Raw genomic sequence first — 27,362 nt, 5'->3', positions numbered from 1 at the left:
AAGGTTTAAAAAGTTTAATAAAGTTTCAGTGAAATTTATTAACATGTCCCATCAAGTGTGACATTGTCACCTGAGGGGGATGTGTTAAGGATTTTAGTACTTTTCTATTTTTAAAGTTTATACAGCCGCCAGCGATCACCGAGGCAGCACTTTGCCTCATGGAGATGTGCACTTTATCGTGCACATGTGGGAAAGAGCGCACTCTCGCGTTTGGGGATTTCTCTCCCCCCCCCCACCCGCACAGGGAGCGCATGGCGCTTCCTGCCGGACGTCACGCTGGGTGGGCCTTAATTGGCTCGGCCACTTAAAATGGCGGCGGGGCCTGCTTCTCCGGCGGGGATCGGCTCCCCACCCGCCGGAGATTTGGTCGGGCCTACCTGCCCGACAGGCAGAAAATTCTGCCCCATATCCCTGCTGAAGGGATTTGTAAACACGTTTTGTAAGATCTCCCCGCGACAATCCAATAAGTGCTTGTTTTTTTTCACCCTTGAATGTTATGAATCACACTGTGCAGAAGAGGCCCTTCGGCCCATCGAGTCTGGACCGACACATGAGAAACACCTGACCTAACTACCTAATCCCATTTACCAGCACTTGCCCATATCCTTGAATATTATGACGTGCCAAGTGCTCATCCAGGTACTTTTTTAAAGGACGTGAGGCAACCCACCTCCACCACCCTCCCAGGCAGCGCATTCCAGACCGTCACCACCCTCTGGGTAAAAAAGTTTTTCCTCACATCCCCCCCACTAAGCCTTCTGCCCCTCACCTTGAACTTATGTCCCCTCGTGACTGACCCTTCAACTAAGGGGAACAGCTGCCCCCTATCCACCCTGTCCATGCCCCTCATAATCTTGTACACCTCGACCAGGTCGCCCCTCAGTCTTCTCTGCTCCAACGAAAACAACCCAAGTCTATCCAACCTCTCTTCATAACTCAAATGTTTCATCCCAGGCAACATCCTGGTGAATCTCCTCTGCACCCCCTCCAGTGCAATCACATCCTTCCTATAATGTGGTGACCAGAACTGCACACTGTACTCCAGCTGTGGCCTCACCAAGGTTATATACATTTCCAACATGATCTCCTTACATTTGTAATCTATGCCTTGATTGATAAAGGCAAGTGTCCCATATGCCTTTTTCACCACCCCACTAACGTGCCCCTCTGCCTTCAGAGATCTATGGACACACACACCAAGGGCCCTTTTGCTCCTCAGAACTTCCTAGTGTCATGCCGTTCATTGAATACTTCCTGGCTCGTATAAATATTTTCCTCACCAGCTGCAGGTATATTAACAAATAAAATTATTCCCATATTCCCTATTTAAATAGGTAAATATTTCTCTGCCTATCAAAGTAACAAAGCATTCTGTTTAAATCTCAACTTCAATTCAGATCCTACCTTTATACCAGAATATGGTCTGATAATTCCAAGTTTCCTTTTGCACTGAAAATGTTGAACTATCTAATTTGAATTCATACGGCAAAGTGGAAACTTTACAAACCAATAATTCAGGTTTTTTAAGTGAACTGTAATGGTACATTTCTTCCAAAGCTAACTGCAGTTTCTGTGAATCATTTTGTTTTGCTGGTTGCTTTTGAGTTCAAAGATGTCACCATATAGAACTGAATCCAAAAGATAAGGATCTGCTCCCAAACTTTTCCCATTAACTGGTTTTCATTTCAGCTGTGTCATTGTTAAACTTTTGCTGCACTTTCTGCCTCTAGGTAAGGAGATCAGAGAATATATAGTAAATGTTTATACTTTTGAATTTACCTCAGGAAAACTTGAATGCTCGTGCCTTGCTTTCATTTGAGGCTGATACAAAAAAAATCCTCATGCTTTTGATTTTCCTAAAAATGATTTTTTTTTTCTCTGGTCGTTGTAAATTGTAATTTTCAATTGATGCGGACAAATGGGTGAGACTTAGAAAGCAATCCTCTATAATAATCCTGTCAATATTAGTGAAAAGAAAATGGAGTTGTAGGTACAAATGCATGCTGGAAGAAATGGCTTGCTGCTTTATTTGAGTCTCTTCAGCTGAGACTAATGGTTCATAGGCTTGTGTACCTGTATGATTTTTGTGCGTTTGTTCACCAGAAATTGGTTTCGCTGTACTTAAGTTCAATTTGGGCTTCTAATATCATGACCAACTCAAAGGAGTATTCCAGCACACTGAACCAACCAGTTCTTACTTTAAATCTGGTCCTGCTTCTTTTAAACCACCCATTTCCTAAGGTTGGTTTGTAGAATTAAAATGCAAAATAATTGGGTGGAATTTATACGCAAGTCATTTCAATTCTTTTTGAACAGGTTTCATGGCAGTGTTTCAGAAGTAACTCCTGTTAATCACAAGATATAAGGATGACTGGAAGTCAGCTGTGTATAAATTATTTGAATACTGCATGAAGATATGCCTGTTATTATGTATAAGATACAGTTGAAAGCTGTACAAAATATTCATTCATGAGCCAAAGAGGGATAGTGTATTGGAAAATAAAATCATTGTTAACAATTTCCTGTTCTCTGTCCTCTTGTGCAGGAGGGTTTCTTTCTGATGCGGGCTGGTATAGTGATGCTGAGAAGGTATTCCTTTCTTGTCTGCAGCTATGTTCGTTACATGATGAGGTGCTTCACTGGTTTCGTGCAGTTGAATGCTGTGTCAGGTGTGTAGTAACTAAAATTAAGGAAAGAACTTGCATTTATATATCACCTTTCACAACTTCAGACCATTTCAAACATTGCACTGCTAAATCGGTGCTTTTGAAGTGTAGTCATTATTGTAATGTAGCAAAACATAGCATTTTGCACAGAGCAGCCTCGCAAATAACGGCAAGTGATCAGATAAGTGCTTCAATGTTGTTGGTTGACTGATAAATATTGGCCAGGATACCCAGGATGCTTTTCTTTTCTTATATAAATAGCCTTGAGGTCCTCAGTTTAATGTACCATGGCACTTCCAGCAGTGCAGCACTTCTTCAGTACTGCACTGAAATGTCAGCCTCAATATTTCTGTTGGCGTGCGGGGGCGGGTCCGACACACCAGTGCGTAAAAGTGACGCGGGGTGTGCTTCCCGACATCATCATGCTGTCTCTTGATGTTTCGTTCAGCGGGTGCGCGCCCGCCAATAACTGGTAGGCCTATTAAGGCCATTAACAAATTAATTAATGTAATTGTTTACGTTGCCCGTCCAACCTTAAGGTTATCGGGCAGGCGAAAAGGCCAAGCGGCCTTCACGTTTTTTAGGAAACCTCATCCACATGCGGGAGGAAGTTTCCTAAAGCTTTTACTGCTTAAATAAAAAAACATTTCTGAAATATAAAAACATGTCCCATCTCATGTGACACAGTAACGCGAGGGGACATGTTTAATTAAACTTTCAAACCATTTATTTATTTATTTCAAAAGCGTTTCAATCTCCCTGAGGCAGCTCTGTGCCTCCAGGAGATTGAAGCACTCTTTCGTGCAAGAACACTGGCCCCGGCTCTCCTTCCACCCGCCCACATAAAATGGCGACACAGAGCCGATCGCAAGCGGCAGTCAGCTCCGCGATCACCCGCTCCTGCTGGGCCTGCCCGCCGACTGAAAAATTCAGGCCTATGTGCCCAGGCCTGTGGAGTGGGGTTTGAATATATAACCTTCTGACTCAAGAAAGTGCTATCTCAGATAAGGTTAACACTGTGAAATCTAAAACTCTAGTTTGCATGCATAAGGTGAAGGTCATCCAGTGGGCTACTTATTTTGTGTTCTTGTGAAGGATCCGCTGTTTGATTCTCTTCCTGGTCCTTTAAGCCTGGGTACAAGGCTTCCTTGCAGACTTCTTTCAGTACATGCCCCTCACTAGCATGGTTAACCTGACCAGATTTGACCCACCTAGTTTTCTGACACTTCTCCCTACTCCTTACAAAGTGAACCTTGGGTCAGAAAGTGACTATTGTGAGTTGAAAGTGTAATCTCCCAACCTGTGTCTGAATGTTAGTTCCTGTGTCACTCTGCACCCCAGTATTCTGGGCAATGAAATTTAAACCATTTTGTTTTGAAGTGTTGGACTAATTTGAGAGGAGAAAAACAGTATTTCTGCTTGAAAATTTAGACCTTTGCCTCTAATTAAGATTGTTCTAACTTTTAATAGTATGGTAGGATTACAGAAGCATCACACTATAACTAACTTGACATTTGTAAATAACCTGACCTGCTACATCTTCCTATCCATGAAGCAATTAGTCAAATGCCCAGAACTTGCAGACGATGGCTCAGATTTTATGGTAAAAATAATAGTGATGCCATCAACACTCACTGATAGTGAGGAGTAAATCAGACAGCAACTCCTAGTGAAAGCACGTTATATATTTAAACATGGAAATCGGGAAGTCGCTGTCCAGGTTTCCCTGTCCCTCTATAGACTTTGATAACAGTATCTCGCTGAAAGACCAGGCTTTTAAATATATGGGTGTGAAGTTGGGATACTGACATGATAGATACCCAGTAAAGACACCAGAAAATAGTCATTTGGTAGTACACTAGAGTATTGCTGAAAAAAGAGACATGTCGAAGCTTTTCGTCTTGAACACATCAGGACACTTTGCAAGAATAAGGGGAAAACAACCATTTATACTGTATGCGCAGAGACTGCTGATTGGTAGAGGCGTTGCAATGGAGAATGCAACAGTGATGCTGGCTGACAGTTAACTATCAAACATTGTTTGTTTGAAATTTAAACCAGGCAGCTTGACCTTGATTGGTCAAGACATTGCCCTGAGGAATGAGTCAGCAAATGGCTGCCACTTGTTTAGCTGAAACAGGCACAATGTGTGTACATGTTCTGTCTGTAAAGAACAGCTGTGTATTAAAATATGTGGTCTCCAGTACATGCAAATGCGCCACACCGCAAGCCCAACTGACAATCTTAAATTGGTTGCCAGTGCAATTTTTAACACAGGATTATTTAGTAAATGTTGCCCATTCGCAGAATCACATCTAATGTTGGACACTGTGCCTTCAGTTTTGCAAGCACGGGCTGGTTGGGTACAGTCTGTACCTTGCCCATTGAGAACAGCAGCTGGGACATGCTGTTTGATACGATCCACCAATCTTTGGGATGTACGGTCTAGCATCACACTGACATTGAAATGAGATTCATATACCACATTACTCATTTGTCTGATAGGCAGAGCAAATATCAATTTTAACAATTAAAAATTATTTTTTAATCTCATGTGCACAATGATTTTTAAATATTTTAAGTACTATTAAATATTTAAGTACTATTATCTTGATCCTTAGTTTTAATTGTAGTAGATATAATAGTAGCCCTTTGCAGTGGAAGAGATCTCTTGGTCTCTGGTGCATACTCTAGTTGAGGAGTAATTGTTCCCATGGCACAAGAAAAGTGTAGATTTCAATTCATTAGAGATTGAGTCTGCTTGTAGAAATTGCTTATTGCTGTGATTTATAAGTGTTGGAGGAAAACCAAAACCACAGTCACTACATTATTGCAGGTAACTGTCGAGGTTGAAATCTCTTGCCAATATATATTTCAGTATTTGTGTGGGCTGTTCAATATACTATTTTTGAAAGGACATTTGCAATATAGTATCTAATTATAGTATAAAAGGTAATGCAACCTTGAATGTGAACTCTCTTTTGCAGCCTCACTTCTTATTTTATAAATTTGCATTGACTTGTTTTTACTAAATATGATTAGTAATCTATATATTGTTGACATGGTTTATCTTTTAAACGCTCTAACCTTAATTTTAAAGTTTGTTTCTGGGAAAGCTGGTCCAGGTCAGAAACTTCTTAGGCTTCTGGTTGCAAAAGCTTGTGAACTAGAAGTAGCGAAATATGGAACATTCTAGGCTTACAGCAAAGAGTTTCATGTCTTTTCAAAGTGGATAGATGTGTCCCCACCCGCCTTACCACACCACCTCCCTTGCTTAATTGGAAAATGAAAAGCATGTGGAATCCCCATGGTTCTACGGGTGCTGCAATTTGGAACCATCTGTGACAGATGCCTAGCACATGACCACATAGACTTAGGAGACCAGAGGTATATTTGTTCTCTTTTTAATCATTCTTTTATTTTTTTTTTCTCTTCTCCCTCCTTCCACCACTATGGTAGAGTGAGGGTGAGCAGCCTGTTATGGGGCACAAAAAAGCCAGCTAACTTTAAAATGAGCTTTCACACTGAGAGTCAGTAGTTTTAACAACTTCTTCCCTGGATGAGAAACAGTAGAATGAAATTTATGTACTGTTTATTCATGAAAAATGAACCGGTTTGTAATGTGGCTCAGTTGGCTAAAGTGCTTTTCAGTCTGTTTTCTGAAAAGGCTGGAGAACACCCTGCAAAGTTACAGTAGATGATAAATGCAGCATGGGTTCTGTATTCATGCAACTAGGAACAGATCTCTAGGGATGCAGGTAACAAAGGGCGCTGAACCCAAGCTCATACCTTGTCCAAAATCCCAAATTTTACAACAGTAATACTAAACCAGAGTTTCATTAATTCTTCTTGGGTTGGTTTTTATACTGAGCATGCTAATGGCAGCCGACACTGAGAATTTCTTCAGAATCTCATTAGATTTTACTGGAATGTAAAAAAAAAACTGGCCTGGAATCAGCATAAACAACTGGGGACCAAGGGGAGTGTGAATCATGCCATCTGCTTTCTTTAAGTTGTGATTAAAGAATCCTGAGCTTACCAAAGTTCTATTGTAAGTTACATACATCCAAATTTCCTTGTAATTTTCACAACACAGCTCTTGCATCATTGTTGCATGAAAATTACAAGGAAATTCCAGGCCATAATCTTCAAAAAGTAACCTTGGTTGAAAAGTGTTAAAAATGGATGGTGTGGGAAATACATCTTGGTTTTGGATTATGTCATTCAGGCAGTCACACTTTCTGATATCAATTTATTTGTTTTCAAGGTTACTCCATGTGCGCAATGGCAATTGTAAGTACCACTTGGGGGAAGAGACCTACAAACTGGCTCAAACCTACATTGATAAACTGGCAAAACATGGTCACCAGGCAAATAGAGCAGCACTCTTTGGAGAGCTCTGTGCATTACTCTTTGCCAAAAGTCATTATGATGAGGTAAGCGTTAGTGGCAAATATGTGACTGTTCCTAACCCATGCTATATGATACTACATTAATTTAAGTCTGCAGTAGCTGATCTCGACCTATACAGTAAAATTCACCCCATTATCTTGGAATAGTAAGAGAAAAATTAACAGAAATTTCATGATATTTCTTTCAGGTGACCCCTAAAACGTTTGCTTCTGTTACACTGTATTAGGACAGCGTCAGGTTTAGTTGCGCTGTTTCTCTTTGAAAATCTCACTGTTCAGGTCACACATGAAAAAGCCTCTTGGGCACGTCATCTGAGAATTCCAGGTTCCGGTGACACAACAATATGGGTCACTATCTTCAGCAGAGAAGAGAAAATGAATGCAAGTAAGATGTCCATTGTATTACGATCCTGGACCAGACCCCCAAGTTTTTGGTATGATCTGGTTGGGGATCAGTAACTTAGTTGACAACTTTTAAAATTCAAGGCACCTGCTCAGTGAATAAAGCCACAAGATTCCACAGCTTTTGAACAAACAAAATAAACTTTACTATACAAGGTCAAAAAGATAAAACAACTTACAATATCTATCTTGTACTCTTAACATTCGGGATTAACGTGAGGTACATGTTAATTAACAGGCAAATGCACCACATCACACTTCACTGTAACTGGCAGATGTGACCAAGACAGACTCCACAGATTTCTCAGCAACCCACCCAGACGTCAGTAGACACTCTGGCTGAATCAATTTCGTTGAAACTCTGCCCCTCTCATGAGGGATTCCAGTCTTCACCTTCGAACATCTAGCTTTGGAGTTGACTTCAAAAATCACTTCAACTCAGACTGCCTCAATGACTGTGCACCTTGCAGGGTTTCAGTTTCATCTTGCAAGACTCCGTTCCCCTGGACTCCCGAGTCTGCACTCCAGCACCAACTCACAAGCTCAACTTCAGCTCTTCAGCCACGCTGAGTTGAACACTAATGTTCCAAAGGGTTACCTTTACCCCAACAGCCCACAGCACAGAATCACCAACCTTCTGCCCCCTCAAATCTCCATGGCTTCTCCCCAGCTTTCATTACTTAAAGCCCCGTCAACTGCATCATTTCTACTACTTGGAGCCTCCTTCCATGCTCCACTTCCCAGTGGTTCCTCCTGGTGATGGTCTCCCAGTGGCTCCTTTTACAGTTCTTTCTCTTTAACTGGGACCTCTCCCTGTCCCCTGTCTAGGACTCTTTGATTATGGTGCTCTGCTCCTGGGTCACATGATCAGTGTTTTCGAGCCTTTGTTTCTCAGTCATTGAGCAGACGCACTGGGCGCTTGTCCTTGGCCTGAAGAATGACAAAAGCTGAACTATGCAAACTCCCAAGGTATGCTGGGACTTGTAGTTGTCCTACCTCCCTTCCTGAATCGGGTAAGTCTGAATTCATAATGATTGGTGCTTACTTTCAGCTTTCTGGTCAAACCTATATAGTCACTATAGCACAATTGAAGTATCTTTCACTATAGTGCCATGGGTAACAGCACCAAGATGCAGATTTTCACATTTTGTTTGAAGGTTGTAGAAAGCTCTAAGGACAACGTGAATTTTCAAAGTTCTTGAAAGAACAAGCTTGCTATCATGTCCCTCAGTGCTTCACAGCCAACACGTTTTGAAATGTAGTCACTGTTGTAATGTGGGGAAGCATAACCACAAGCAGCAATGACAGAAATAATCAAATAATCACTGTGATATTGGCTGAGGAATAGATGTTATCTGGGCACCTATTATTTGAATATTGCCATGGTATTTTTTAAGTCTACTTGAATGGAGTGAGATTTTAACGCCTCATTAGAAGGACAGAAACTCCAAAAATGCAGCACTCCCTCTGTACGGCACTGAAATGGTAGTATAGATTATTTGCTGAAGTCCTATTCCAGGGGTTTAAACCTAAAACCTTCTAAGAGTGCAAGTTATCAAGGTACAAGTATGCATATACAAGAAAGAAAGAGAATGACTTAAATTTATGTAGTATGTTTCATGTCTTCTGGACATCCCATAATTAGTGTGTTTGAAACGTGGGTTACAAGTTCATGCATTTCCTGAAGTTGAGATTTTTGTCTCCCTCTCACCACAGTGTTCATTGCCTTTGATCCAAGTTTATTTTTGCAGAAAATTTCTTTTTGGACTGGTTTTAAATTATGCATGAGCAGGCAACTGAGGACAGTATCTTCTAGCTGATGTAGATTTTTTGTTTTTGGTGAGTACTGTGCCAACTTTCTGGACGATCAAAGAATTGATTCCATATGCTTAAAGGTTAAGGTAAAGACCAACATCACCTCTTTGTCAAGACTTGGTATACTTTTTGACCAGTATTGTAACCACTTGGATTTGGCTAGAGTGCTGGAAATGATAATCGGGCTGAGAGATTTAAATACTTTGGGGTAGCCATTCAGTGGCTTAATTTTGGGAAATGTTCTACAGGGCAAAAAATCCACCAAATATAATTGGAATGATTATTTCACCATAACCTTAATTATGTGTAACTTCCTACATTATTGCAGTCAGTATTTATTATACTGCAGTATAATAGAAACTAATAAGTTGCATACCCTATTTAAATGTATGTAATTGTTTTTATAGGCTTATAAGTGGTGTGTAGAAGCCATGAAGGAAATCACAGTTGGCTTGCCAGTGAAAGTAGCAGTTGATGTTTTGAGACAAGCTTCAAAAGTGAGTAATTTGCTCTGTTATGAGGTAGTTATGGTTAATGCATTTTGAAGTTATGTAGAAAAAAATTAATGAAAAATATTGTGGTTGTTGAAAATTAATTGTAAATTGTTTGCTGAGCCATCATATTTTTAAAAATATATTGTACGTACATCCCTCATCGGTCTCACATGTTAACAGTGTGGTATACCATTAATTGGTTTAATATTACCCAGATCAATTAGAGTTGGATGTGGTTAGTTTACTGTACCTGTCCATTTGCCATATATTTCATGAGGTGCAGTAGATTCCCAGCAGAAGCAATTGCTGTTGATGTGTTTTATTTTTAATCTTTCATGAACAAATTCCACGTGTAACTGACAGTAATGGGAATAAGCATGGATAGAAACAATCAGCCATGGAACATGCAGATCCATGAGCTGCTTGGGACCAAATGAATGTCAACAATGTCATGAAAATTGCCATGAAAGGTTGAGTAGTGAAATATAATACATAAAGTTTCTGTATCAATGGACAGTCTATAGTTATTAGTTATCTTCGGTTTGGGAAGAAATTTCATTGACAAATTATGTAGATGTTATAGTATCTACAGTGAAGTAGGATATATCGACCATATCCAGATATCGTGTTTTTATGACTTTTCTCCCACTCATTTTACCTGAGTTACAAATAGTTTTCCCGACAAAATTTAGTATTTAATCCTGACCTTGTATGTGCCATATGTAACATTTCCACCACAAAATTGACTCAAAAAGCTCTCCTGCAGGGAAAGAATTTTAAAAATACAATGAAAATTAATTCCCGATGATAATCTAGCAGGGGAATTTTTTTTATTTTGAATTGCATTAACAAATCATTCGTAACATTTACATTTGGGCTATTAGGATTAAGTTATTTGGAACTGAATTTTTTTTTGTTTTATAGGCTTGTGTAGTGAAGCGAGAATTCAAGAAGGCAGAGCAGTTAATAAAACATGCAGTGTATTTAGCACGGTAAGTTCCCATGTAAAGGTAATTCTCACAGAATTTAATGTCTTAAATTATAGGGCTTCCATTAAGTTCACTATTTGTTGAAGTACAGATTTATCTTGTATATTATGGGCAGGCTGTATATGTTTTCACTTAGTTGCGTTTGCTTCTGTCAGTTCCTGAGTTACAGTTCTTTTCTGTCACACTCATTTTGATAGTACACAGTAACAACTAGGCCAATATTCAGACACTACATTACTATTCCATTCTTTACTTTGGCACAGATGTTTTGCTGTGATAATGAGGAACAAAATAAGCCCAACAGAAAGGAAGAGACATGAGTGAAAGATTAACTTTTTCTGCACAGTATGTCATTTTTTTCTATGGGGTGGGGGAAAAGACAGTTTTAACAAGGTATTGTTGACAACATTCACCCTTTATTTAAGGAGAGGACTTAAAATTTTACAGTGTAATGGAAAAAGTGTCTTAAATACTATAGTGCATGATTTGAATATTTACTACAGAAATTTCATGTTATTTTTTCAGGGAACATTTTGGGCCTAAACATCCCAAATACTCTGATACCCTCTTAGATTATGGATTTTACTTGTTGAACGTAGATAATATTTGTCAATCAGTGGCTATTTATCAGGTATGTTGGAAAATTGTTTTGGTTTAGCATTTAAGGTGTACTTTAAATTATTCTCTCAAGCATGTTCTTAAGTTTGAAAATGGGAAGCATATTATTAGACTGTCCTGTGTGCAATCTTGAATGAACTGTACTTTTCTCTAAACTGTAGGAAAGCCAAAGCTAACATCTTTGTCCCTACCTTAAACATCATACCTTGGCTATTGATGCAATGTCCCTAATTCAGACTAAACTACTGTTTGTAACTTTGGCATCCTCTTCAACCATGAGCTAAGTTTGCAACCCCATATTGTTTTCATTCATAAATTTCAAACTCAGTAATCATCTATGTCAGATCAACAGCCCTGAAACCTTTTATATATGCTTTTATCACCCCCACACTCAATTGTTCCTATGCACTTGTGGCTAACCTGCTATCCTTCAGTCTCGATAATAAGTCGGGGCATTCAACACTCTGTTGCCCATTTTTAACTCCAGACTAAGTTCTCTTTGCTCATCACCCCTGTCTTTGCAGACAGACTTGACTCTAGCCATTCATGCCTCAAATGGTTACTATTTGGTCTAATTTTAAATGGGCATTCTTATGCTTAATTCCCTTCACAGCCTCACTCTGGCCATATAGCTGCCCCACTTCTCCCCCTCCTCAACCCATTGTGTCTGACTTCTGACGTCCATTTTCTATAGGTAGTTACACCTTCACCTGCCTAGGTTCCATGCTCTGGAATTCCCTTCCAAAAATTCCTTCTGTCTTGGCACATACTTTTTTCATTCAAAACACACCTCTTGGGTGGGGTTTTTGGTCACCCCTCTAAATCTTTCCTCGTCCGATTCAGCACCTTTTATTTTCTCAAGCCAATGTGAAGTGTCTTCTGTGTCTTCTAGGTCGTATAAACGCAAACTAATTGCTGCTATCATCATGGTGCTCCTACTGATAGTATTACTACCTTCCTGGAAAGTGAGGCCACAGCCTAAGGAAGAATGCCAATGAATACTTTGTCCCTTTTCCTGTCAACAATCCTTCTCCACCCCCACCACCCCCAAACATGCCTCCTGTAATAGGACTAGAATATTCCAATTGCACACATTTTTTGGTGATCAGAGAGGAAAAGGTAGTTGGCCACTTTAGCGGCATTTTTTTTCCTTTCAGAAAGGCTTTGAATTTTTTTCTTTATTGCATATGATTCATTTTGTCTTGTTGCAGCAGGTGACCTGATCTGGCTGCAGGTGAATACTGGTGCTGTTTTTTAAAATTCTGCAGTCAAGGCACTTGTGAGCCACTGAAAAGTTAATATATTAGAGTGCTGGAATAATGCTGTTCTGACAAAGGAAAAAAAATGACGTCTTGATGATTCAGATTTGCTCAATAATGGTAGCTGTGAGACAGCTCCTACACAGGGTCAAATTATTCCACTTGTAGGCAGACGCAGACGGCAGATATTTGTTTACTTACATTTTTCATATTTATAACTAATCTTGTCTAAAGATTTTACAAGTAGGTGGTATTTGCAACTTAATTTTGAACAATGTTTTGTTTCTTAGACAGCACTCGATATCCGGCAGTCAGTATTTGGAGGCAAGAACATCCATGTAGCAACAGCTCATGAGGACCTGGCTTATTCTTCTTATGTGCACCAGTATAGTTCTGGAAAGTTTGACAATGCATTGTAAGTTAACCAATTAGTTGCATGTCAATAATGTTTTCTGTTCTTCATAGAAATTCAAAAATGCTTGTCAATCAAAATAGGGAACTATTCCTTTTGCATATTTTCAGTATATTGAAATAACTATAAGGTATATAAGAAAAGATGATGTCTTTCAAAATGTTTCTTCATTTTTCTTCAGATGTGAACAGCAGACATCTTAAACTGGATGTCTGTCTGTCACATAATATTTGTATCAGAATTTTTGACTAGAAATTATATATAGTTTGCACAGTGGGGCAGTATCTGTCATGAACTGGACTGAGACAACCTTTCCCTCCTCTTCCCTCCCCCCTGTCGAACACAGACTTCATCTCCCTTATCGTTACAAAATGAAATGGAACTTCCTCCCCCCTGTCGAACACAGACTTCATCTCCCTTATCATTGCAAAATGAAATGAAACTTCCTCCCCCCTGTCAAACACAGACTTCATCTCCCTTATCGTTGCAAAATGAAATGAAACTTCCTCCCCCCTGTCGAACACAGACTTCATCTCCCTTATCATTGCAAAATGAAATGAAACTTTGGAGTTACCTGATTGCTGGGTTTGTAGATCTCCTGTCCTGGTGGAAGCAACATTCTGCATTAGAAATGTACTTTTTTCCTTGCAGATTCCATGCTGAGCGTGCCATAGACATCATCACTCATATCCTCCCTGAAGACCACTTATTGCTGGCTTCTTCGAAAAGAGTTAAAGGTTTGTATATTTAATTCACTGTTTTGATACATTTGAGCTTTGAGTGTTGCATATCATCGACTTGTAGAAGTACAATTTAATCTACAGGAACATTATTTTAATTATCTTATAGCAATGTTTCGGTGTTTATCTTTTTAAGTTTGAAGAGTAGCCTGTTTTGGGTACAAAGAATATACATGCCCCGTGTGTGTTCTCAAATATCAAGACCATTTGTGTACATTTAAAAGAAAAGTTAATGGTGGCACAGACATTAAAATTAAAATACTTACTAATGTATCTCTTAAGGTATCACTCTCTTTCCTGTGTGCTTTGTGCCTGTATGTTCCCAGATTCACCAAGATGGGTTAGACAAGCTGCTCTTAAGGTCTCTGTTAAGACTGCTCCTATGGCAGCCACTTGGTGCAGAAGAGTAATTTAAATTTAAATTTTTATCCTCCTGGGCATACCTAGTCTCCACTCATCACTTGTGTACAGTACTGGAACTCAGTTCAGGTATTTCATAGGTGTGAGAGTCTTGGGTGTAAACTTATATCCACACTTTATGACATTAATGTATGATGGCATAATGCTATAACTCTTACTTGGTTTTTAATATTTTTAGTCCAGTGGGCCAAAATATTTTATCTTGGAATATGTGTTACAGCACCAATTCGTAATTGTGACTAAACTTGCAGACTCTTATTTGAGCTGACATATCTACTGCTTTCAATTTGAGAATGATAGGCTGGAGACTGAGAGGTTGAAATTATGGAGGAAATTAATATGCGTGACTTGTTTAACTGATATGGCTCTGTACTGTCAAATTATTCTTGATGATTCTGGTGGTGACCAGAGCTGCTCTCAGTACTCTGTATGGTCAAACCAGGGCTTTGTATAGCAGAAACAAGGCTTCCACCCCTTGTATTCTAAGCCTTTAGATATAAAGGCCAAATTTCAATTTGCCTTTTTGATTATTTTCTGTACCTATTCATGACATTTTAATGTGTACCTGGAGCCCCAAGTCTCTTTGGAACACCACTTTTTTTCTTTTGCTTTTCGCCATAAGTACTTTACCGTTTTGCCCATTCACTTTTGTTTTAATTCATTCAAGGGATGTGGTCTTCACTGGCTAGGCCAGCATTTATTGTCCATCCCTAATTACCCGTGAGAAGGTGGTGGTGAGAAGGTGTCTTCTTGAACTGCTGCAGTCCATGTGGTGTAGGTACACCCACAGTGCTGTTAGGGAGGGAGTTCCCGGATTTTGACTGAGCGGCAATGAAGGAACGGCAGTATATTTCCAAGTCGGAATGGTGAGTGACTTGGAGGGGAACTTCCAGGTGGTGGTGTTCCCATCTATCTGCTGCCTTTGTCCTTCTAGATGGTAGTGGTCGTGGGTTTGGAATGTTGCTGTCGAAGAAGGCTTGGCGAGTTTCTGTAGTGCACCTTGTGGTTGGTACATGCTGCTGCTGCTGTGTGTCAGTGGTGGAGGGAGTGAATGTTTGTTTGTGGATGGGGTGCCAATCAAGCAGGCTGCTTTGTCCTGGATGATGTCGAGCTTCTTGGGTGTTGTTGGAGCTGCACTCATCCAAGCAAGTGGAGAGTATTCCATCACACTCCTGACTTGTTCCTTGTAGATGGTTGGCAGGCTTTGGGGGTCAGGAGATGAGTTAATTGCAGCAGGATTCCTAGCCTCTGACCTACTCTTGTAAACACAGTATTTATGTGGCTAGTCCAGTTCAGTTTCTGGTCAATGGTAACCCCCAGGATGTTGATAGTGGGGGGATTCAGCGATGGTAATGCCATTGAATGTCAAGGGGTGATGGTTAGATTCTCTCATTGGAGATAGTCATTGCCTGGCACTTGTGTGGCGCAAATGCTACTTGCCACTTGTCAGCCCAAGTCTGGATGTTGTCCAGGTCTTGCTGCATTTGGACATGGACTGCTTCAGTATCTGAGGAGTCGCGAATGGTGCTGAACATTGTGCAATCATCAGCGACCACCCCTACTTCTGACCTTATGATGGAAGGAAGGTCATTGATGAAGCAGCTGAAGATGGTTGGGCCCAGGACATTAGCCTGAGGAATTCCTGCAGTGATGTCCTGGAGCTGAGATGATTGACCTCCAACAACCACAACCATCTTCCTATGTATCAATACTCTTTGTAACTTTATGCTTTTACCTACACCATTTACAATGCCACCTATCTTTGGCAAAATTGGATATTTGGGTTTCTATTCCATCATCTAAGTCATCAATAAATATAATGAATAGTTGAAGTCCCAACTCAGATCCTTGAGGGACACCACTGGTCACATCCTGCCAATTAGAGCATTCCCCATTATTCCTACTCTGTTGCCTACCACTTAGCCGACTTCCTGACTAGTTCAATAACTTGCCCGCCTTTCACTGTCAAGAACTTTAGCTAACAGTCTTTTCTGAGGGACTTTTTTTTTAATCAAATATCTTCTGGGAGTCTATATAAAGAACTTCCATAGACATTCCCCTGTCCACTACCTTTCAACAAATTCACCTCTTCACAAAATTCCACTAGGTTCATCAGGCATGACTATTTTTACAAATCTACGTTGGCTTTTTCGATCAACTGAAAAATTTCAAGGTGTTCAGTCACTCTAATGTTAATTATAGACTCTACAATGGATGTTAGGCTAACTGTTCTATATTTCCTAGGTTTCCCCTCACCTAAAATTAGCAGAGTGGCACATGCAGTTTTGCAATCTAAAGCAACGATTCCTGATTCAAGTAAACTTCAGAAAATTAGAGCTAGGTCATCTGTAATGTTCTCACTTCCTTTAAAACTCCGGGATGGAAGCCATCTGACCCGGAAGATGTGTCACTCTTGGTGCCGTTCTTTTTATTTACTGTTGTTTTGCTTATGTTACTTTTGGTGAGTCCCCATCTTTGATTCAGTATTAGTTTCTTTGAGTTATTTGGCAAGCTACCCTCTTCTACTTTAAATACTGATGTAAAGTAACATGATATGTCTGTCATTTCCTTAGTTTGATCATCTATCTGTTTGACATTTTATTTGGAAGAAAGAGAAGTACCTAAGTATAAATGTGGTGACATTATGATTCTGGGAGATCATCTGAGCAAAGATCGAACTCTGTCTTTTCAAACTTTTTCTGATTGCTAAAATTAGTATAAAGTGACTAACAAAGCAAAACTAAACTTGTTTCTCTCCTTCAACTGGGTCAGTTGCATGTATTTCTGACATGTCTGAATATTTTACTGTATTGTTCACTGTGATATGGTTGGCATGCATTAAGTGTAAAAATTTGATCCTAAATTCAAAGCATTCTCTGCAGAATGGATGAGGGTTTCAGGGAGGGAGAATTAAATAGGTGTCACACAGGGAAGAGAAGCAGAATTTTTTTTAGCCTAAGTTCCACCTGAATATTGAAACCATGCTGTATACTTCATGTCTGACCCTGTTTCTTAAAATTCACTTCTGGGATATTGGCATTGCTGGCAAGGCTGACGTTTATTTTCCATCGCTATTTGCCCTTAAGTCACCTTCTTGAACTGAATGCAGTTGGTCTAGTAAATTTCTACTTTCAATCTTCTGGATTAATGAATTCTCAAGGTTACTTTGGCTAGTCCTGTCCTCTTTGAAATCTGTTTCCAGATTGATTTTTGTCGTTTGTTTGCTTTGCAGCACTTATACTGGAGGAGATTGCTATTGACTGTCACAACAAGGAAACCGAGCAACGGCTTCTTCAGGAGGCTCATGATTTACACCTTTCGTCGCTCCAGTTAGCCAAGAAAGCCTTTGGCGAGTTCAACGTGCAGACAGCAAAGCACTATGGAAACCTGGGCAGACTCTACCAATCTATGCGGAAGTTCAAGGTAATGTTTAATGTTAAATTCTTAGTCAACAATTCGAGTTTTCAGAATCCATTTTCTTCTTTGCTTTTCCCCTTTTATGTCGCTGTACGAGTATCTTGCACATTGTTGTTGTCCCGTTTCAGAGAGTCCCACACCCATTTGGTGTTTCTTTCTGCCTTCTTTCTAGCCATATATGAAACCCAGTCATTAGGTCTAACATGAGAAAAATGGAAATTTGCTTTGGCAATAGATGCTGCGGGTTCTATTCTTGGATTAGAAAATTCTCCGACTGGTGTTCAGATTTGTCCCACATATCAATCTTATCTGTCACTCTGATTAATTTAGCAAAGTTGCTGATGTCTCTTGACAAGTTTGCAGCTCTTCTGTGGCTTTGAATGCCTTGTACCAACTGCCCTATACTCTGAATCTCTCACAGAATAACAGAGAATACAATCTGCCACAGTAAAACAGGTGCTCTTCCTTCCATTCTGACCCAGCTAACTGTGATATGTTTTGCAGTCGCTGCTATCTAATTTTAGTTCAGTTGTGTAACCATATCCAGCAGGGGCCTGAATGTGGCTCAAACAATAAACTGGTCAAAGCCCTTCCAAGGAACAAACAGGTGCACTGTAACTCCCACCATAAACACAGAGCTTCGTCGAATTACAAACTTCTTAGAGTTCTGACGCCTCAATATTACAAGACAAAGAACTGCCATAGGGGATATGGAATAGGAGGAGGGGTAAAGGTGTGAATGAAGATAGAAGAGCATACCCAGATTTCATCTAGAGACAAATATATGTCATCACATTGAGCTAGATTTCTTGTATGAAATACCTGTAGTTACAGTTAGAATACTGGTACACTATATTTAAAACGTGACAGCTTTGTTGGTATCCATTTTCTTTCCTAATACTTGAGCTTTGATTGATTGCCCACACTTGATTGATCAATAAATCATTAGAGCACAAAGGTGGAGCCATTATGTTAACTTATTTAAAACTAAAGAGGAAATGTATTTTGCTGCTACAGAATTCAAGAACAGATGTAGAGCCAACAGCAAACATAAATAGAGCAGAAGCTGCTTGTCCCATTTGCTTATGTAGGTTAAGACCAGGAAGTTTTGCAGCTGTCTGCTGGCTGTTTGCTCTGGTGGATAAATGAATGTGTCCAAGTCATCCTTATTGACTGTAAAGTGGTATTCCTAATGCCAAACCAGTGAATGCCGGCATCAAATCTTCGTGCTGCTTGGCAACATTTAAAACTGATGGCTTATAGTAGCATATTGATGTTAAACTATGGTAGACCTATTAGAATCACTTTTGCTTGCAGGGTGTAAAGAAATAGCTCTTTGTGCAGGTTATTTTGGAGTTAGTTATGGGCAGCGCTGAAAATTTACTTCAGACTATTCACATCTTTATAATTGGCATAGTTATCACATACTTTTTATTGCTTTCATAGGAAGCAGAAGAAATGCATGTAAAAGCAATTCAAATTAAGGAGCAACTCTTGGGCCAAGAAGATTATGAAGTGGCACTGTCAGTGGGACATCTTGCATCTCTCTATAACTATGATATGAATCAGTTTGAAGATGCTGAAAAACTTTATCTGAGGTCAATAGCAATAGGTATGTACCATCATCAGTTGAATTTGAGAATGCAATGCCAAAGCAATTAAACCTGTGTTCATTATGTGCTATTTTATTTGAATGGAGATTGTAATTATATCTTGACAAATGAGGGAAAAGCTTCATACACACAGCTTCCAAAATGCTTTGATCTCTTGCATTCTGCTTGGGAGTTCCTGTTCTTAATTAACTTCAGCAGTAGCCTGGTAGCTGCAAATATATTTTATATATATATATATTAGTGTCCTAGTGGTCTGATATTTGTATAGGTCTAGAACATATGGTATAGGAAAATTGTGTAAATTGTCAGCACATTAAATTACAGTAAAGTCATAATATATATCAAAGATATTAATTTGGTAAAACATCAATACATTGATATTCAATAAAGCCTTAATATTGAATCTTTACCTTGCTGAATGATTGCTAGTTTAAATAAAGACATGGCTATTAACATTTGCTCTCTATTCTTTTGGGGAACCGTTAACCCTTTTATCATTTTTTTTTCTTTTTCTCATCTAAATACTGCCCTTCAGCAACATCATCTGAAAATGCAATGTGGGGTTCCACCTGTTTGCTGACGACATCCAGCTCTACCTCACCACCACCTTTCTCAATCATGTCTCTGATTTGTCATACTGCTTGTCAGATATCCAGCAGTAGATGAGCATAAATTTCCTCCTAATAAATATTGGGATGACTGAAACCATTGTCATTAGTGCTCACCACAAACACTTCATCCCTTTCCCTCACAACTGTCTGAGGCTGAGCCACACTGTTTGCAAAGTAGGTGTTGTATTTGACCTAAGATGAGCTTCTGACCACATCTGCTCCATTACCAGGACTGTCCATTTCCAGATCCATAACATTGACCAACTCCACACCAGCCTCGGCTAATCTGCAGAAACCCTCATCCATGCTTTTGTTGCCTCTAGTCTTGACTTTTCTAATGCTGTCCGGGCTGGGCTCCCATCTTCCAATTTTGATCAACTTGAATTCATCCAAAATTTCACCCGTACCCTAATTTGTGCCAAGTCCTGTTCACCTATCACCCCTATGCTCATCAACCAACACTAACTCCAGGAACATTTCATTTTTAAAATTCCCGCCCTTGTTTTCAAATCCCTCCATGGCCTCACCCTTCCCTATCTATGCTTCTTATCTCTATAGCCTCTTCCAGCTGCTATGTCCCTCCAAGATATCTACACTTTTCCAATTCTGGCATTTTGCACGTATCCAATTTTAATCACTCCATCCTTGGTAGCTGTGTCTTCAGCTGCCAAGATCCTGACCTCTGGAATTCCTTCCCTAAACCTCTCTGCCTCTCTATTTAAGGTGATCCTTAAAACCAACCCCTTTGACCAAGCTCTTTACGTGGCTTGGTGTCCAATTTTGTTTGGTAATGTTCTTGTAAAGTGCCTTGGGACATCTTACTACGTTAAAGGTACTAAAGAAAAGCAAGTTACTGTTGTATGCAGGGCAGAAAGGCTGGTTTTCATAGGAACTGAAACCTGTACCTTTAAACAAGCGTGCCTGATATCATATTGCAAGGATTGACGATTATGTTTTTATTTATATCAGCTTTTGGAGATCACAGTGGGCTATCCACCATGTTCTCTGCCTTCTCCAGAAAATGGTAGATATCTCACACTCGTAGTACTGGGTATATAGTATAGGGTAAAACTAATTTATTTGCAATTGGAATTGTACACCGAAGCAGTACGCAGCAAGATACTAAAAGTATCCAGATTAGCCGATTTCATTGCTAATTATTTTTAATGGTAGCTGTGGAGTTTTTTTTTCTTGGCCATACATTCATTTAGTTGTTTTTGATATCTGATGGTAATTGAAACCTGAACTTCAGCTGATCGGCATGGACTAGATTTAACATATAAGAAACCCATTGTCTTTAAGAGGACCAGTACTTTGATTTGCTTGGGTTCAAAGGGTACAGGAAGGGAGAGCTTCATCCCTGACCTAACCTACCTCCACTTTGCAATCCTCCTTGTTAAGTTTTATTAGGGGCAGTTTAAAGGGTTCTTGGGGGCATTTAGGGATGGGTAATAATTGCTGGTCTTGTGATTGATTCCCACACCAGTGAGCACTGGCCACGGAGTCTGACCCCTTAGAGGTTTGTGCCCTCAAATTTGTTAATAAAGTGTTAAATGAAGAAAAAGGAAAAGAATTTCCATTTTAACTCTTGTGAAGATTTTCAGAATTTAAGAGAAGAGAATTTCTACTTTCATCGCTAATTATGAACTGCATTCTGAAATAAACATGGCTACAAAATAAATAGGTTTTTAAAATGTGCATGGCACTGTTTAGTAACTGGTTATAGCAGTGTGTAGCAGCTTGCAGTAAGATGGGTTTGCAAAATACTATATAGTAGGTAAATCAAAGGTGTAATTAAATTTTTTTGTGTGCCTGATGCTCCCTTTAGTCATTGCACAATCTCTGCACAAATCACAATTGTTTCAGTGCTGTAAGTCTGTCAAGTTTGTTCAACCATTGTCTATGCCTTGCATGAGTAGTTGGCTGCTTCATACATACTATCAGTATCTTCTCTTCATACTCACCTTTCTACAGTGGCAGCAGATGTAACTTCTGTGACTATAATCTGAGTACAGGTTTAACATGGTATTTGTGTGCATGTCAAAGTTGATTCCTACATATGGAACTTGTTTCTTTATTTACATTCTCAACAACTAGCTTCTTTAGGCCCTGAACCAGTAGATGACCCTTCTGCAGTTTCTTTCCTACAATGGCGACAAGAGATTTTGAGCTGCCTCATTTCTGTCCAGCCTGCAGAATGTTGTCATCATTGCTTTCACCTAGACATGGTAATAAGAGACACTCATGAAACTTTGGGACTCATCATGTATTTTTTTCCATTCGTCCTTGGGATGAGAGTGTTGCTGGCGAGACCACAAACATTGCCATCCTTAATTGTCCTTGAGAAGGTGGCCGTCTTGAGCTGCTGCAGTGCCGTTAGGAAGGAGTTCCAGGATTTTGACCCAGGATATTGCCATGAAGGAATGGCAATATAGCGTCAAGTTGAGATGGTGTGTGACTTGGAAAGGGAGATTATAGGTGGTGGTTTTCCCTTTTGTCTGCAATCATCTTCAGACTCCAGTCAGTGGAGAGTTTTCCCCTGATTCCCACAATTTTGCGACAGCTCCTTGATGCCATACTTGATCAAATGCTGCTTTGATGTCAAGGGCAGTCACTCACACTTTTAAGCATGTAATTCAGCTCTCTCTTGTCCATGTTTGGACTAAGGCTGTAATGAGGTCCGGAGCTGAGTGGCCCTTTCAGAACCCAAACTGAGCACTGGTGAGTAGGTTATTGCTGAGTATGTGCCACTTGGCAACAGTGTTGATGACACATTCTAGCACTTTGATAATTGAGAGTAGACTGATGTGGCAGTAATTGGCTAGATTGGATTTGTCCTACTTTTTGTGGACAAGACATATCTGGGCAATTTTCCACATTGTCGGCTAGATGCTAGTCTTGTAGCTGTAGTGGAACAGCTTGCTTAAGGGTGCAGCTAGTTCTGGAGTGTGTCTTCAGTGCCACAACTGCGTTGTTGTCAACATCGGGCCCATAGACTTGGCTGTTTCTGGTGCCTTCAGCCGCTTTTTTTGTTATCACATGGAGTGAATCAAATTACCTGGAGACTGGCATCTATCTTGGTGGGAACCTAGGGAGGAGGCCAAAATAGATCATCCATTCAGCATTTCTGGCTGAAGATTGTTGCAAATACTTCAGCAAAACTTTGATCTGAACTTTGGTTGAGGGATCGCTTAGCTCGTCTACAGCTTGGTGGCAGGTTAATATTGATAGTAACTTTTTTTAAATGAGTGAGGAAATTATCCAAGATTAGGTATCCTCCCTTTTGACTTTAGCACATTCCCCGATCCACTGTGAAATTTTCTGATGATGTACAAAATCTTTTTAGATTTGCTGATGCATTTGGAGGACTCTTAATCACATTGCCTCATACGTACGCATTAGGAGCTTAGGCCCCTCGAGTCTGCCCCGCCATTCAATAAGATCATGGCTGATCTGAATGTAACCTCAACCCCACATTCCTACCTACTCCAGATAACCTTTCACCCCCTTGCTAATCGAGAATCTATCCCGCTCCACCTTAAAAATATTCAAAGACTCTTCTTCCACCGCCTTTGAGGAAGAGAGTTCCAAAGACACTCAACCCTCAGCGAAAAAAATTTCTCATCTCTGTCTTAAATGAGCGACCCCTTATTTTAACAGTGACCGACCTCTAGTTTTAGATTCTCCCACAAGAGGTGGGCAATACACTCTTTGCATCTCTGAACATGCCTGTTCTTTGAGCTATGTGTTCATTTGACAAAAATTGGTTAAGCATCTTGCATTTAACAAAAAAATAAGGTGAGAAAATATGCGACATCGTTGAGGAACCTGGTGTGGCACCAACTTCTAGTTATTTAAATTCAATTGAATTGGCCCCCTCTCTGTTCATTCAAAACACTATGCCATGCCACATCATGAAATTATAAAGCCAGCAAGTACAAGCTGTTTCGAGCAAAGCTTTGCTGAAGGTTTTTTAAAATTTTGGGTAAGCATGAAATTCTCCTTTCAATTATGGATATTGACTTCATATTCTGTGTAGCATATTGAGTTGCATGCTGTTTTTCGGCACCACCCCCCCACCGCCGGTGCCATTGAGCACCTTCATAGTAACTAGCTAACTTCACTATTTTCACTTTACCTTTTCTTCATTTGCACTGTTATTGAAGGTTCATTGATATCTATAGAAAATTAATGTGGTCCGGGCTATTTGACTCTGCTTCATGATTTTGGCTTTGGAAAGAATAGATGGTGTTACATGTTTTTTTAGCAACATCACAAGGTTATCTAACCAAAAGCCATCCTATTTCCAACCATGCCTTCATTTCTAAGGTTTTGGAATGTGTTCATACTACTCACCTCCGTACTTACTCTCCCACTCCCTGTTATTACCCCTTTGATCTGGCTTCCATCCCACATTTAGCACTGAAATCATCCTGGTAAAAGTTACTTATGGCATTCTGTATGACTGTCACCATGGTGCATTATCCCTCTTTGACTGTTTATGGTATTAGATATCAACCACATCATCTTCAACTTGCTTCTCTTCTGAAGTACAACATTCCTACTTATTACAGTGGAGCCAATACATCCCCTGTGATGGCTTCTCTTTCAGTGCCCTAAAATGGCCCTAATGCTATCAAAGCATGTCTTGGTTCCTCTTATTTTTCAACTACAGGCTCTTGATATTTTGCATAATGTAGGTTGAACTTTCATCTGTGCGGTTTTCAGTTACTATCTTGATTACAGTGCTTGTTACTGTGTTTAAATGTCATTCTTATCAAATTGTGGGTGTGTGTAAACACTCTGAAGCTCAGTTTAGTTCCTAGTTTCCTTCCAAGCTGCGCTCAAAACCCACCTCCTTGGCTCCCCATCCCCGTGCATCACATTCAAATTCCTCTTATGATCTCTCCACATTTCCACTTGTTTCCAACCTCATATATTCAGCGGGTCAGAGTTGCAAGAAAGGGAATGTTTCCACATCCTCAACCTTTACCATCGGTGGCGAAGCACTCAATGACCTCTCCTTCATTCTCTGGAATTATTTCCCTAAACTCCACTGCCTTTTTCCCTGTCAGAAGTTTCATTGTAAACTCTACCTGTTAAACCAAATAGTCAACCACCTCTCCTAATATCCCCCCTCCCCCATCCTCGGGTTCGGGTCCATTATCAAGCTATGGTCCAAAACTTTGCTACTGAGATTTTCAATGACGTTCAGTATATGTATGAAGGTCAGTTACCTTGGTTTAAAGGTAAATTAACCATAATTTTCATGTCTTAAATTTATCAAAAAAGCTTGGTCGTGATTGTGTTCCAGTTAAAAGAATTAGTCTTGTTCATTCAGCAAATAATAAAGTTCTGTATGATGTGTTTGCATGCAGGAAAGAAATTATTTGGAGAAGGTTACAGTGGACTGGAGTATGATTACAGGGGTCTCATCAAACTGTACAACTCTATTGGCAATTTTGAGAAAGTATTTGAATACCATAATATTCTGTCCAACTGGAACCGCCTGCGGGATCGACAGTTTGCCATCAGTGATGCCCTTGAGGATGTAAATGGCAGCACACAATCGACAGAGGAAGTGGTCAGATCGTTCCTTTTAGCTCAGCCTGCAATTGGACAAGGTTGCTGAGGATCAAACAGGATTAAATTGTCACATACAGTCTTTATTCCCTGGACTAGAAGGGAGAAGCAATACTGGGAAACAATCCAGTAACTACACTTCATACCATTAGGGTAATTACTTTCATTTAGGTGTTAAGCTCAGAGGTAAAGGTAATGGAAAAAAAATTCATGTAATAGATACAAGACTAGGAAAGAACTGACCGGAAACAGTCGCCGTGGCATGTCATTGTCTAATAACGTTTGCAAATGCTGATGACATGGAGGATGTGTCTCGGCACCTAAATGCCATAAACATTGGTTAAAGTGAAGTTATTTTGCAGCTGCAGCCTTTTACTATTTTATTTTAATTATATTTCCAGCCATTTGCTGCTGACCACATAAATAACTTTTGAATAGTAATCCAACCATTCCTTAATGCATAATCAAATCATTTCAGGATGTGGAAGTGAATTTCAAACATTCACGCCTTGCTGACTATTGGCTGAATTTTTTTTCATCTTGAAAGATATAGCAGCTCCCTGTGAAGTTTGCTAACAGGTGCCATTGCACTGCCTGCCTCCACAGAGTCACAGTTAGTCCTGATTATTTTGCTATGTCACCAATTGCAAAATGACATCCTTAAGGGCACTGTGATAGGTTTGCTGTACATTACAGTATGTCATTATATTCCTAGGTATCTATAGCATGAGTGGCCTTAGTGAGTTTGTTGAAGTGCACATTTTTTTAAACTGAAATATTAAAGGATATATCTAGAAGTTGGTTTGTGGTGCACAAGTTCAGTTGTCACTAACTGATGTTTTTAGGTACCATTTGTGTCATCCTTTTTTTTAATTCAACTTATATTCCTCTTTGGGAATAATGTTGCCATGTTCTGCATTAAGTGAATAATAAAGTTTTGATAACATTTGAGGATATGGAAATGAAAAAAAGGTCAACGATGTTCATTTTATTGCACATTTAATTAAACAGTACTATTTTTGTACTTTCCTGAATTGCTTTGACAGCAATGGCTTAACACTATTACCATATTCAGCCACCGCTGTTCTAAAGCAAAATGACAAGCAGACACTCAAAGATACTTGAGCAGGAATCCATGTTATAGTGCCATGCTGAATTTATACAATGACATCACAATTTTGTGTTTCATTTTAGTAATTCCATTATTTGTGTACAGAGACTTTTAGTGTAATGACATACAGGCTGCAGCGCCCAACATTATGTGCAACCATCAAACCATTATTGCTTATGTTTGTAACAAACATTGTGATATTCTGTAACTGTACTACTATAAACATTATTGATCTGCTAAATATAGTGTTCATGCACAATTTCAGTCTTTGCTTCTTAGTTGATTGTTGAATTCATTTGTATTTTTAAATGTGGGTGCCTTTTCTACGAATGTTTCAATGCATTTAATTATGTGCAGGGAGGGGTGTAACTAGCTGTAAAAGGTTGTTTTACCTGCATTTTGCTTACGAAAATTTTGAATGCAAAATGTTCACAAACTATTTAAAGAGCCCAATTAAGGGGCAGGGTGGGGTGGTGGGAGAAGGGGGATGTAGGGGAATAAAACTGTCCATCATCAAACTGCTGTCATGAAAGCCGTACTGCCATAGACATGCTTGCAAGGAGTCATCAGTACTTTTTAGTTGCTATCGTAGCATATAGTAGGAAGCTACCCGGAACAGTTACTCATGGTTTTGCCACAAGAGTAATATATTTTCAGAATGGTGAAGGACACTGTAGGACAAGGTAGTGTGGTCATAAAGTATGAAACTGTATGGGGCTGTTAATTAGCATCAAGTGCATATGGATATTCCAGGCCATTTTGACATACAGCAACCAACTCTTCAGTTGCTAATACCACCA

The 27,362-nt window shown here is 39.6% G+C and overlaps 1 protein-coding gene across 1 annotated transcript in view; it reads left to right on the top strand.

Moving 5' to 3' along the window:
- Nucleotides 1-26,821, top strand: part of appbp2 (amyloid beta precursor protein (cytoplasmic tail) binding protein 2) — a 73,786-nt gene extending 46,965 nt beyond the window's left edge. The window contains exons 4-13 of the mRNA XM_078536112.1: nt 2,546-2,669; nt 6,934-7,102; nt 9,703-9,792; nt 10,714-10,781; nt 11,304-11,409; nt 12,946-13,070; nt 13,719-13,804; nt 17,460-17,650; nt 19,091-19,256; nt 25,247-26,821. Of these exons, the coding sequence (XP_078392238.1) occupies nt 2,546-2,669; nt 6,934-7,102; nt 9,703-9,792; nt 10,714-10,781; nt 11,304-11,409; nt 12,946-13,070; nt 13,719-13,804; nt 17,460-17,650; nt 19,091-19,256; nt 25,247-25,500 (1,379 nt within the window). The 3' untranslated portion in view covers nt 25,501-26,821. The remainder of the gene's footprint in view (nt 1-2,545; nt 2,670-6,933; nt 7,103-9,702; nt 9,793-10,713; nt 10,782-11,303; nt 11,410-12,945; nt 13,071-13,718; nt 13,805-17,459; nt 17,651-19,090; nt 19,257-25,246) is intronic.
- The last annotated feature ends 541 nt before the right edge of the window (nt 26,822-27,362 follow it).

Source organism: Cetorhinus maximus, unplaced genomic scaffold (assembly GCF_964194155.1).
Source record: "Cetorhinus maximus unplaced genomic scaffold, sCetMax3.hap1.1 HAP1_SCAFFOLD_908, whole genome shotgun sequence".
NCBI classification, from domain to species: domain Eukaryota; kingdom Metazoa; phylum Chordata; class Chondrichthyes; order Lamniformes; family Cetorhinidae; genus Cetorhinus; species Cetorhinus maximus.
The sequence above is the reverse complement of the archived record's forward strand: the minus strand, read 5'-3'. Positions and strand labels throughout refer to the sequence as shown.